The sequence below is a fragment of the Protomyctophum parallelum genome, assembly GCF_964188405.1.
Source record: "Protomyctophum parallelum genome assembly, chromosome: 20".
In the NCBI taxonomy this organism is placed as follows: Eukaryota; Metazoa; Chordata; class Actinopteri; order Myctophiformes; family Myctophidae; genus Protomyctophum; species Protomyctophum parallelum.
Window position 1 is genome coordinate 19,413,971 of NC_139718.1, and position 14,632 is coordinate 19,428,602.

Consider the following 14,632-nt stretch of genomic DNA (forward strand, 5'->3'; position numbering starts at 1 on the left):
AGGAGTGCTCAGTTTCAAACAAAATGCTGCAAATCATGAACACATCGCGTGATTTCCGTGAAATTGTGCACCCACATTCCCACTAGGCCCAGGACAAAATGCCACATGAACATTTTCAACTCAGCCTCAAGGTGGCGCTATAACTGGCCAAAAAGTGTTTTTACCTCTAACTGCACGGATCTGTGGATAACCTGGTGGAGACCTGTGCCCAGAAGGGCACTTTTTCTAGTTTTAATCTGTCATAGTTCAGAAAATACAAGGCATATGCTTCTTGCCAACTCGCATCGCATCTGGGGATGCTTTTTGTCTTTTAGTTCTTTTCACTAGCTTGAATTAAGATGTTGTCACCAGAACAACACACTTTACAGTAATTCACTCACATGTTGCTCATGTGCATTTTTAAAGCCAAACAAAGACAAGGGGTAACACCCATAGAGTCCATTTTGAAGGAATGCCTATTTGATCTCTTTTGTGAAAATGTTGTATTTTGGCCTGAGGGTCACGATAGGTCAGACAGATGGTCAGTCAAATATTTAGGATTCTCCTTCCAGGGAGCATTTAGCATGCATGGTAATCTGCCAAATCAGTTTAAATTTGGCCTATTCACGGTGATGCTAGAGGTGAGCCAAAATCAGCCAAATCTGCATACAATGTGCATGACATTCCGCCCATTCACACACTGATGTCAGAGGAAACCATGCAAGGCACCATCCTGCTCATCGGAAGCATTTAGAGGTTCCATGTCTTGCTCAAAGACACTTCGGTGAACCCAGGAGAAGCCATGGATCAGCAGCCATTTTTGGAGACCTGTCCCTAACAGGGCTAAGAATAATAATATATAATATCACATACAACTTTGTTCTCTGTTTTTTTATGTCAGTGTATTTGTAATCACAGTGGATTTGGCATAAATAAGAACATAGTTTATTCATTCATATTTTAATAAGATATGCAAAAATTTGTATCAATCATGAGCTGTATGAAGACTGGAAAACAGATTATAAAATGAAGAATAACAGTATAATAATCCTTGTGCAGGAAACGGTTGTGCTTAACATACATGCTCTTGCTCTCCTTCCCCAGCACCCTGCTTCATATACAGTATATTTAGACACATTCTGCTTCATATACAGTATATTTAGACACATTCTGCTTCATATACAGTATATTTAGACACATTCTGCTTCATATACAATATATTTAGACACATTCTGCTTCATATACAGTATATTTAGACACATTCTGCTTCATATACAATATATTTAGACACATTCTGCTTCATATACAGTATATTTAGACACATTCTGCTTCATATACAGTATATTTAGACACATTCTGCTTCATATACAGTATATTTAGACACATTCTGCTTCATATACAGTATATTTAGACACATTCTGCTTCATATACAGTATATTTAGACACATTCTGCTTCATATACAGTATATTTAGACACATTCTGCTTCATATACAGTATATTTAGACACATTCTGCTTCATATACAGTATATTTAGACACATTCTGCTTCATATACAGTATATTTAGACACATTCTGCTTCATATACAGTATATTTAGACACATTCTGCTTCATATACAGTATATTTAGACACATTCTGCTTCATATACAGTATATTTAGACACATTCTCACTTTGGGAGCTGCCCAGAACAACCACACACCTCTGCTGTTGGCCGATGTGCATTTGCTCATAACAATAACATAACCACATTAACAATTACAGTCAGTGTATGTTTTAAAGGACCATACCAGTGTCACATTTTTGACAAATTGACATTTTGACAAATTGGTCACAAATAAATACATCCATCCATCATCTATTATTCTATTTCTATGCTCTATGTGTTACTGAACTTGAGTCAGTATATGGTGCAGTTCGGGGTATAATAACCTTTTTTTTATGTAGCAACTAGCAAGTATATTTTAATATAATAATATTAAACAGGCGCTAGTTCAGCTTGTAGTACAGCAATACAGTCATTTTTGTGAAAAACATTTGATTACTTATGCTCAAGTTTCCACACCTGTTGCGAATGCCAATGAATGGTGGGTGAGTAAGGAAGTTTTGTGCGACCCCACTCTTGGTGTGTGCTTCTACCTCTTTGATTGGAGTAAGGAAGGACCAAATACAATGAGCATGCTGAAAGGCAAAACCATTTTAGGCCTATACGTTTTTGTGAGGTATATTGTGGCCAATGTTCATTAACATTCAGCATGAATACAATTCATAATGTCTAGTGTCACTTACAGTAAGTGTGCATAATACTGGTATCACTATAGTGTTGAACAGTTTTGTCAGGACAAAAGGAGGTGTATATTCCCCTTAAATATTACAAAAGTCTGTCTTATTAGTTTGTAATGATGTCAACTTAATTGTGAGTTTAGCCTCCTTAGAAACAAATTCATAAAAGCAAGACACAAAACAAATTGTCAAAATCGAAATTCAATGATATTCAATCTTTTTTGTGTGTGTGGAATGTTGCTGCCTTCTGTACCATTATGCAAAGTTTTGGAAGCCGGAAATAGCTGATCTATAAGCTCACAATGAGTACATCACCATGAGCAGTGAGCATTGCTGTTGTCACAAATACTGTATCTCAGCACATTCACGTGATCATAACCAATTATATCCCATAGACACATTTCTACAATAATACAATGATATTACTTTGGTGAGTAAAAAATAATTGAGTGTATAATATACACTAAATGTGTATTCTACTGTACCACATCATAAATGCTGGTGGTTTACATTCAGATTATGTTTTCATGGTATTAGACTTAGATTGTTTCATATGCTATTTTTAAAATATTTTTAACTGACCTCACACTAGAAGAAGGCGTATGCACCTGCTTTTTGTAATATGTGTTTTTAAGATTCTGTTTCTGTTTTCTGGTGTATGTGTTTTTGTATTATATCGTTTTATACCGTGTGTTTGTCAAGTATGTAAAATCATTGATGTAAATGTTCTTTGTTTGTATACAGGGCGCCATTGAAAAAGAGACCTTGGTCTCAATTGGATTCCCCTGAAATAAAGGTTTCAATCAGATAGCAGGAAGAAATTGTTTGTGTGCACAGCTTTGAAGTCAACATCCATACAGTTTGGTTGTTGGACAGACAGTGCCACCAAATAGGTTGTACCTCAACATGTTGTGTATTACAAATCCCTATCTTTTGGTTCAAATTAATGTCTTAAAACTAAAACAAGTGCAATTTTGAGACGGACATAGTCCGACTTGGTCTTGTGTATTCACAATCCTCAGTGGTTATTGCTGAATAGACATTCGTGAGCCATATAATTCCCAACTACAGTATATATACAGTATTAAATACATTTGTGGAAACTCCTACAGTAAATACATTTAGTCGCTGTCGAGTGGAAGTGTCAAATGTCCAAATCCAATGTAGTTATAATTTAGTCACAAGCTCTTGTTGGTACTTATCAATGGTTCAATATTGATTAACACCCCCCCCCCCCCACACACACACACACACACACACACACACACACACACACACACAACGCACGCACGCACGCATGCACACACACTTAACCACTCAAACTCACACTTAAACATGTAGGTTAGCAAACGACATTCACTCTCTACGGTCATGTCTAGCCCGTAGTTACACTTGTCATTTCAACGCAACATTTGTGAATGGACACACTTTTGGCTGAACATAGCCGTGGGCGTGGCTGAACATAGCCGTGGCCGTGGCTGAACATAGCCGTGGGCGTGGCTGAACATAGCCGTGGGCGTGGCTGAACATAGCCGTGGGCGTGGCTGAACATAGCCGTGGGCGTGGCTGAACATAGCCGTGGGCGTGGCTGAACATAGCCGTGGGCGTGGCTGAACATAGCCGTGGGCGTGGCTGAACATAGCCGTGGGCGTGGCTGTCTATCGCCTGATTTTATAATAGAATGGTTGCTGTCGGGCGGAAAACTCTTATATCTCCATATTCTAAGCTTTTGTGTTTTTTTCATAAATTAATTTAAATCCTGAAAAGTAACAGTTTTGGACATTTCCACCCGACAGAGAAGAGTACTACAGACGAAAAACAATTTAAGTCCAAATTGTATTCTGACCCCTCCACGAAAAGGCCTCGTTGTCCTGACCCCTTATCCATCATTTATACATTATGGATAATTAGTGTGGACTTAAACTGTTTTGTCTGATTAGCTGATGTAGCCTACAGTATAAGCTCACAACGGATCACATCTTTGTCACCGGACACGTCGTACAACAGATTCTACAATTAGGCATGAGTGTATCCACACTTAACACTTAAACGCGACATGCCTGTTCGGATTCGTGATTGGATTTAATGTTCCAATCCTGCGTAATACATAAAAGGTAAAAAAAAAGGCCAACTAATATACACCTTTTTTTGGTATATATGATATTTGATGTTTACTATACCCTATACTATTGTCCTTATTTCATTTTAAATCTAACCGCAATGCCGGGGTAGCTTGCACTCAAAACTATTTCACCTTCACTTAAATTAAAAGTGAGTTTTTTTGTAATGGTGGAATACCAGATGTGCTGGTATGGCTGCTGGAACAGAGACAAGTACATACCCACAACCTACCCGTACAATAAATTATTGCTTTGGTGGTCTGATCGGATGATCTTAGTAGAAAGATTCACTATGCAGCATCACACTAAATAGCCCTAAAAGGTTATTTGGCTCATAATCATAGGGGAACAGAACCTCTTTTTGTGGTATATTAGCACCTACAGTATCTAAAAGGCGCTACTGTATATAGCATCTTTGTCAAATTGTGCTATAGCCATTACTTACTTACTTACTTACTTACTTTTAGTAAGCTGAAGAACCAGTAAAGAAATACTGAAGAATAATAAGAGGCTTATTTTTACAGCAGCAATGCTATAAAACACCCCCCCCAAAGAACAGCTGAAGAAGCACCACTATTAGCTTTCTTTAAAACACGTAGTTAGTTGTATGCAAATAAATGAAACCCACACACCAGTATAATATATACTCCTGTTTTCAGAATTGATTTGTGCTAACGTTTCGTTTTGGCTGGAAACGCTACCGCCAATAATTCTACAAACGGGAGTATAATACGCTGGCGTTTCATTTATCTTCATTACGTAGTGCACTTTAGATCCAGCACCCAGCCAGGTATGGGACGTGCGTGTCTTCTGCCCCTGTTGTCATCCCAGCTAGTCGCGCGATACAGGAAATATAGATTTTTTTTCACGCCATGCATCTGCTTTCCAGTGTCTGTGTGTGCTACAGGAACGCCTAAATGCATAGTTTAGAGCGGTGGTTCTCAAAGTGGGGTCCATGGAACTCTCAGGGTTCCTTGGGGGGGGGGGGGATTCTAAATGGACCCTTACAAGTCTGTAACTCTGACAGTATACAAACACAACCTGACACGTCCATTCGGTCCCGTTTGCATATACTGTCCCAGTTAACAGGGGGGGGGGGGGGGGGTCGTTGAAATGTTCAAGTCTTAGAGGGAGGTCTCCACACAGGAGCCGTTCCTGTGGAAGGAGCGGTGGTTGTGGCAGCCCTCGCTGCAGTGCACTATCAGCACGGGGAAGCACAGGGCGTCCTGGTAATCCGGCGGGTCCTCGTGCTCCTCCTCCGACGCGGCGGTGGCGGCGGTCGTCAGCCTCTCCGACAGGCAGCGCGTGCTCTCCCCGGGGCTCTCCTCCTCATCCTCCTGCTGCCGCTCGCCCACCAGGCTGCCACTCCGCCACAGGCAGCTGCGCTGGGAGCCGTAGCGGCGCGCCAGCGAGAAGCGGCTGCCGCTGAAGGGCATGCGGGAGCCGCTGCCGCCACCTCCTCCTCCCCCTCCTCCCCCCGTGCAGATGCTGAGAGCGCTCCGGGAGAAGACCGACGAGCAGCTGATGGCGCGGCTGCAGCGCTCGCAGTTCTGCCGGAAGCCGGCGAAGTTGGCCGGCTGGCACTGCGCCGCCGCCGCCAGGTCCATGAGCCCGGCCTCCGAGTAGCTGGGCACCAGCTGTTGGTTGGAGCGGATGTGCCACTCCAGCTCCGTGCTGTCGATGGTGTTGACGCGGGGGATGCGGCCGCCGCGGCAGCACGGCCGCTCGTCGCCGCAGGGCGTCGCGGGAACGAAGTCGTGCCCGAAGAGCTTCTCCACCCGGTAGTGGACGAAGGCGGTGCGGTACTCGGCGAGCACCCGCAGCGGCCAGGAGAGGGTGAGGAAAGACACGAGCCAGAAGACGTAGTGGTTCAGGTACCACGGGTGGCGCTCGGGGTCCGACAGCACCACGACGTACTCCTTCGTGGGGAAAATATAATATCACGATAAGTTTTCAAGCAGTATCACGATACACGATATTAGTATGTTTTCATGCGTTTTTTGGCCAACGAAACCGTCGTTCTACAGAAGTTTTCACTGTATCACGATATATATACTTATGATATGATATCTCAGAAAGGGCATTGTATCGCGATGTTTTATCACAATACGATATTTATCAGCGCATCGCCCACACCCCTACCTTCAGGTCGATGTTCTTCAGGTGCATGCCCTCGCGGGCCTCCATGTAGTCGTCCAGGCCCTCGTTGTCGGTGAAGAACCTCGCCCGCTGCGTGAGGTACGCGTTCTCCGACTCCACGTTGGCGAAGCTGAAGCACTTGGTGAAGCGCAGCCTCGTCAGTGGCGACCTGAAGCCGGACGCAGATCAGTCCATAACAAAGCTCCATCTGACTGGAACAATCTTCCGCTTTCACTCAGATTTATTTATTTATTTATACCTCCCTTGGCTGCTTCAGGACTTCCCTGTATTCACATCTCCTAACAACCTGGTCATGCATTATTTCTACATGTCAATGAGTCGAGGGCCGGCCCGGGGGTGTGAGTGGGAGATGGGGTGCAAGCTAACTGTACCTGTATGTGTATGCCTTGTGTATTTGTACTGTATGTAATGTTGCACTTACAGTATGTGTTTTTGTACTATGTACTTGCACTGTATGTGTTGTAGTTGTGTGTATAGGACAGTGTTGATTTTGTCGACTAAAACTATGACGAAAAATGTTCGTCGACTACCTTTTTCACTGACGAAAACTAAATGGAAACTAAATGAAAACTAAGCTATGGTGACTAAAACTAAGACTAAATATATTGAGAATTTCGTCAACAAATAAAAACTAGACTAAATGTTAGGAAGGGACTAGTGGACAAGAGATCCAAAAAACACAAGTCATTTTACACTTGGTTGCATGCTGAAAATAAAAGATCTACAAACTCGCAACAAGTTGCATTGCGACGCGCTGTGAGCTTGCAGATCTGCTATTTTCAGCAAGTGTAAAATCAGTCATTACGATGACATCAAGGCCCGCCAAAATACAAAATCTTCAGTCAACTCAAATCTTATGATATTTAGTCGACTAAAACTAGACTGACAGTAAAACATTCCAGATGACTAAAATGTGACTAAAACTAAATGAAAACTATTCAAAAGACTGTGACTAAAACCAAAAATCTAAATTTGCTGTCAAAAACAACACTGGTATAGGACCCCCTCTAAAGATGCTGCATCTCAAGGGGCCCTCCTCCCAATAACATTCGGACAAATTCTGACCTCTCCAGCCCGAGCATCCGCTTCGACACGTCCCGCACGCCACAGCTGCCGTGGTCGAACTCCGCCTCCGCCACGTGCGTGTTGACGCGCTCGTGGTACACCTGGGTGCTGGTGTAGGCGTCACCGTTGCGATAGCGCGTGACCTGTGCCGCAGTGGTGGAAAGTGACTGAGTGCCATTTACTGAGGACGATTCTACAAAATGTCTTCTAGATCCTGACAGTTTTCTGAAAAACCCTATGTTTCTGTCAGTGGTGCTCAACCTTTTTCATGTCAAGGACCCCCAGAAATATATGTAATTGGCCGCCGACCCTATGAGCTTTTAGATCTGCTATTTTTCAATAGCTAAAGTATAACATAATGCTTAAAACACTAAAATGGGTTCCCGCCCAAAATGGGTATGTACAGCCGTGGGTTGCTTATTCCAACCATAGGTTGCTTATTCCACGTGCATGTTAGATTCATCGAATATATTATATACAGTATATTCATTCACAGCAAACGTTTTTAACTCATAACCTTGCTTCTGGGGGGGGTCCCTGACTCCCTGGAACAAAATATTTTCAGATGGATATCGGCAGCCAATTCCTACATAAAATGTCTGGGGTCCTTGACATTAAATAGTTTGAGTACCACTGATATAGAAACATAGGTTTTTCAGAAAACTGTCATGATTTAGAAGACATTTTGCAGAATCTGTTCTCAGTCTTAAGTGGGTTAGGTAAAACAATGCGGACATGCGGAAACAACGGTCGGACATTGCGGTTAGGGTCAGGTTAGGGTTTGAGGTGTTCACCAGTGTTCCAGGTGGTCCCCAGCTATAAAGGATGAAGAGTTGGTAACCAAATGTAACTCTATGTTACGCTCTCAAGAGTTAAGTTATTGTTAAACATCTGAGTTACTTAATTTAAAAGAAATCTACACGTTTAGAGAATGTAGAAGAAATTAAGAATTGTAATTTTTTGATCTACGTTTTGCCTTTTCTCTCCTAAATACAGCATGGAATTGTGGACAAAAACAAAAAAAATCTTTAGTTTTGTCTCTGAGAGGCTAAATGTCATCAAATGGTGGTCCCTTGGCTCAAATGATGAATAAATAGTGTGCCCTGGTATCAAAATGGTTGAAAACCACTGGTCTAAACTAAAGCCTGCATACCCATAGTAAGTATACATGTTCCACCACTGACGTACCTGCCGCGTCCGGCGGACGTAGTGGTAGCTGATGGCCTTCCACCAGATGCACGGCTTGGCCTGCTGCATCCTCTGGACGTGCTCGTAGACGCCCTGCAGGTAGGGGTGGGCGATGCGGGGAAAAAATCACAATACACAATATTATCACGATATGTTTTCATGCGGGGTTTTTTATGGCTATTGTTCAAGTTACGTAACAGCACAACTTATACAAACACGAAAAGAAAAAGGAGCAACTGAACAGACCATTTAGACCAGTGGTCCGAGGACCACCAATGGTCCTTGGTGGGGTTTCCAGGTGGTCTCCAGCTCTCAATTATTGTTGTTAAACATCTGCATTAGTTAATTTACCAGAATGGACGAATGGAGAAGAATTGCTATTTTGATCAAAAGTATTCTTTGGGTATGAGACGCTAAATAGAATGGTGGTCCGTGGCTCAAATGTAGAATAAACTAGAACTGCACTCTGTCGAGTGCCTACTTGTGCTTTGCACATAAATGACCTACTAGTGCGCAAGCAGAGCGCACAAGTACTGTCAACCGCTACGAACATTCAAGTCTCTGGCTCTCAATGGTGACGTATTAAAGATAGGTACATGATAAGTACATGTATGTATGTAAGTTGTATATGTATAAGTCATTTGTAAGTTGATTAGCAGTATACTGTGGTTACTTGGGTCGTTTGATGAGTATGCCCCGTAGCTGCATTATGACATGATGAAGATATTTACCAATGCCAGGGTATAACTGGCCCTCGATGGTGACGTAATCAATAATGATATGTTTCAGTGTCGGGTGGATTAAAGATAATGCCCCTATATGTATACATGTGTATGTAATCTGAAACCAATGCCAATTAATCATTATGTCATACGCAGCCACGGGACATACGCATCGGAGCACCAGACAAACAACATTTTCATCAAGGCCCATTATTACATGCATGCTCTGCTTGTGCAAGTAATAATGGGCCTTGATATTAAAAGGGTTGAAAACCACTAGACCAAAATACTTTACTTGGCGAACGAAACCATCGTTCTACAGAAGCACAAATTCACGAACTGCAAATCATAGAATGTGCATTCACTGTATCGCGATACCAGTGGTTCCCAAAGTGGGGCCCGGGGAGGGAGGGAGTACCAGGGGGTACCCAGCTAAATGATAGTTCGGAACCAAATGGACCCCTATGGGTCTGTAACTCTGAGTGTACAAATGGAACCAAATGGACCCTAATGGGTCCATTTGGTTCCACAAATGCCATTAAATGGAGGTCCGTAGACTAATGAAAAGCCAAACTGGGGGTCCTTGAAATTAAACGGGTTGAGAATCACTGCTAGAGCCGTCAAAATCTTCTTTTATGGGGGTCCCTGGCATATATTTTTCAAATGGGGGGTCCGCAGGCTCATCAGTGTGAATTTGGGGGTCCTTGACATGAAAAAGTTTGGGAACGACCGATACAGTACATACGATATCTCTGAAAAGGCATATCGTGGAGACTGGAGACATTGCGTCGTCTCTCCAACGACATTCATCACAACATCGCCCACGCGCCTTACCTCCACGTCCACCTTGTGCTGCAGCTCGTTGGTGACGTGGCAGTGCCAGCACTCCACCAGGTAGACCACGTAGAGCATGGCCAGCAGCGCCAGAGGGATGTACACGTAGCCGTCGGCGCACGGGCTGCTGTCCAGGTACGTCAGCGACTTGGCCTTGAAGGCGGCGGCGTCAAAGGCCACGCGGGTCACCCGGGTGACCTGGCACCACAGCGTGGTTCCCACGCAGGCGTACATGAGGACGGAGAGGAGCAGGCATTTCCAGAAGCTCTCTCGGCACAGGGACTTGCTCAGGGATTGCTTCAGGGGCATCTGCTGTTGGTTCAAAGTGCGCGCATGCATGCGCATGCACGCATGCACGCACACACACAAACACAAACACACACAGAGCACATTAAGTCCACGTCTCATATCGTTGCTGTCAGATGTCTGCTGTCCTTTTTTTCTTTTCTTTTTTTAAGTTAATGCCTTGCTTTGTAATACTGTCACACAAAAGTAAAACAAAAAAAATTAAAAATGGAAAGGGTTAACGGTGTGGGGTTTTTATACTGTATTGAACCAATGAAATCATTAACAAGAGCTTGTGAGTAAATAATATCTATCTTTTTCCATTTTCTGAAAAGTAATAGTTTACAAGGTTTCCACCCTGCACCCTGCAACAACACAACAAGAAGCTTTGCCAGCTTTAACATGCAAAGATTAAGACTAAAAGATGTCTAATTCCGAGTGGAAAAAAATGGAGACACTGTGTAGGGCTAAATGTAGGTAATCCTTGAACAAATCCAAATGGTTTTCCCTAGGTCTGTGATGATCTCATGCTATTATTTAAGCATGCAGTATTCTCCTGTTTACTTCTCCAAGAGGCTTAACCCTCTAACTCGAACCAGTTCAAATTGGGTATCGAGGCTATACCACATCTCTTCAAAAAACAGCTGAAAGCCCTGAAGACATGCAGGTAAAGATGACAGGCCCTGATCATGATGTTTCAATGTAGAGAGAGTGCATGAGCTACAGCAATTACACGTTTTACTACTAGAGAACACAAACGTTTCCCTTAAAAAATGGGTAGGCCTATAGATTGATTCAGTTATTTACAAGATCATGACATAACTAAATAACTATAAAGCCTCTTGCCATATAGTCTTGATCCAAGGCTAACACGCCATGTGCATACATACACGATACACTGAATAGCTCACGATAGCGTGCATATAAGTATAATTCATTGAAACACTGGGTTACATTCTAATCCCTTCCAGCGTTAAGCAGGCAGGCTACTTAAAGACGACTACAATAGATTAATATATTTTATACCTCCTCTCTGGTTTCCTCCTCCAGCACGGTAGCTGTGCTGCTGCTGTTTTCGGTCGCTGTCGTCGCAGCCGCAGCGGCGGACGCTGGTGGAGACATTGTTGTTTGGACTTGGAGCCTCTTGATGAGGAGTCACCGGGGCGGGGATGGTGGAAGAGCTGCGCCAATCTCTTCGATCAGCACCACAGTCCCTCAAGCAAGATTATACAAGTCGTGTCTGACTTCCATAATTGGCAAGATTCGTACATGATTGTATTAAGGACATAAACGCCGCGAGGTTAAAATAATAATAATAATAATGAAGGAGCATGAAACGTGGTGTACAACAAACCAGATTTGGCGAAAATCTTGAGGTGGGACCGTGGGAGCCCCGAGCTGTCCGCCGGCACCGACAGTCCGCGCGTCTTTCCGCCACGTTTTAGTGTTCACTGCCGCAGTAACACGATTGATTATTATAATATTATGTTATCAGACTATTGCCTCTTGGAAATGTATGATTGCCCATCCATTCATTCCTGACGCTGCTCAATGCACGTGTCCTCCTCCTCACTACAGGCAAGTGTTGACGTCGTCACACGCAGTGCCTGGTAGAATATACAGCAGCGCTTCAAGGACCCTCGTAACTCTAACTTAGAGTTACACTCCTCAAAAAGGAACCCCGATGGTCAGTGACCATTGGTCACTGAACCCCACTCCGAGGAATACCACTGACAGTAGGCTACAACACTACTGTGAAAACAACCGTATGGATCTGTCCATGGTGCTGAAACAGTGACACCTGCCCGTAATACACTACATTGGCTGCAAGTGGGCCTCAACTCTCACTATAACTAGACACTTTACCTCCTCCCCCCCCCCCCCCTCTCTCTCAGGTAAAAATCTCTCTCTCTCTCTCTCTCTCTCCACGGCTTGGGATATCCACGGCTTGGAAAAGCGTGGATATCTCGCCCCACAGTGTAGATATCTCTCCCCATGTTTATTTTACCTTATTTCTCATATTAGAACATTTAGAATCAATGTTGTTTGTCAAAGGAGAACATTAGAACCAGTTTTGTTGTTGTTGGTCAAATGAAAAGTATGCATGGATAATGAATGGCTCACCCCCCTCCATTATTCTGGAAAGGTGTTCCATTCCTCCAAAAAAATTAACACTCATCTTTTACTTTCTCTAATAACAACCTAAAACATGAACCTTGGTTGAAAAAAACAAAAGTTGTCCTTTAAATGAGATACCCAAACCACTTATTTGGCTATAGTAACATGGAACTAATGAAGACAGCATTTACAAACTTCAGAACTTTAATCATATAGCTTAGCATTAATACTACAACAATAGCCTACACGTATAGGCTACATACATATACAACCACATAAAACAGGGCAAGATAAATGCTGAAATAACAAATCATAACAAATTATTTAAAAACATTGTATGTATAGCTACAAGTCACAACCCCCCCCCCCCCCCCCCCCAAATAGACACACATTTGGCCAAGGACCCCCACAGAATAGGACTTTGTCCTACGGACTATAGTTGTATTATTAAGTGTGGTAATATCTACATGTTGCATTGGTAAATAAATAGTGGTTAGAGTTAAACTGATACTATATTTTGCCTCAAGACAGTTCAAGGACCTCGGGGTCGGGGGTCCTTGAACCATAGTTTGAAACCCCCCCCCCCCCCCTAAAATGCTATGGAAAAAGTATACTAAAATAAGTAATAAGTATATTGGACCACATTCACACATTTATAACATATCGTGAACAAAGTGTACAAAAGCACAGCTTCAGACAATGTGCTGATATGTGCCATGCAAGAGACCATCCAGAAAGGATCATAATTGCATGATGTCAAGTAACAATTAATTGTAGCCTAATCTACATACAAAATCCTAGAAAACAAAATACAAAACACCACTATTGAAGGGGAATGTGCATGATGAGTTGTCAAGATGGGATGCAGGTTTCTTGTGTTCTGCTTTCATCTCTCAAATGTTACTTTTATGAATTAGTTTTTGGGCAATACAGGATACTGATGATTTGGCTTTAAAATTCAGCAGGTCAGAGAAGCACATGACCCAAAGGTTCCCGGTTCGATTCCCCTGGGCCGGCAGTTAATATCTGGGTGGGGAAGTGAACAGCCACAACCTAACCCTCCCCCATCACTGCTGCCCTTGAGCAAGGCACCCCCAAGCCCAGCTGCCCTGCAGTGGCCAACAGTATTTGGTTGTACTGGGAAGTTTTAATGTATGCGTTTGTGTGTGTGTGTGTGTGTGTGTGTGTGTGTGTGTGTGTGTGTGTGTGTGTGTGTGTGTGTGTGTGTGTGTGTGTGTGTGCGTGCGTGAAGAATGGAACTTTTGGAATGGATTAATAAACAGAAAATGTATGTTCAGGTGGGTCACCGATTTAATCCAACCAGGAGAGATAACGCAAAATTATAGCTTACATTTTATAGTGTTCCAGTTCCAATTTTCATCCCCTCATTTCTTTGTGTCATCACTTCAGAGTTTCTAGAATCTATCCTGTATGAGCTCTCTCTACTGATTGGATGATTGGACGATTGGTATTCCGTCCTGAAAATGCATTTTCTGTTTGTTAAAGAGTTGGAGAGATGGGGAAGTCACCTGCTAGCAATGATGACTGAATATAGAGCTATTTAACACTTTATAGTACACAAAATAAAGATATATGGTATGTATGCTGTCCGGGAAGAAACATGCACCTAACTCCACCTAAGTTTTAGATTTTTTTGTTGTCATGTTGGTTAAATAAATGATTGAACCAATGGCAAATATTCAAAAGTGATTCGGTGAAAACCTAACTCCATTGGATCCACAAATGGAGTTGCGGATCCATTGGATTCTGCCAGCTAACTCCGCCCGTTTATCCATAATTTTTCTATGCTATTGAACACCCTTTACTGTCTGTGTGTTGGTTAAAAATATATTGAACAAAAAAACTAACTGAGATGAGAT

At 42.8% G+C, this 14,632-nt stretch overlaps 1 protein-coding gene across 1 annotated transcript; it reads right to left on the bottom strand.

Annotated features, from left to right (window-relative positions):
• Window positions 1-5,504: 5,504 nt before the first annotated feature.
• LOC310878266 (transmembrane protein 151B-like) lies at window positions 5,505-11,762 on the bottom strand (the record flags this gene model as incomplete). The annotated part of the gene is made up of 6 exons (XM_083792495.1): window positions 11,661-11,762; window positions 10,350-10,661; window positions 8,794-8,886; window positions 7,606-7,748; window positions 6,523-6,688; window positions 5,505-6,299 (listed from the first exon to the last, which is right to left on the bottom strand). Exons 1-6 carry the CDS (start codon window positions 11,754-11,756, stop codon window positions 5,505-5,507), a joined length of 1,605 nt encoding a protein of 534 aa, XP_083648621.1. The 5' UTR covers window positions 11,757-11,762.
• Between the last annotated feature and the right edge of the window lie 2,870 nt (window positions 11,763-14,632).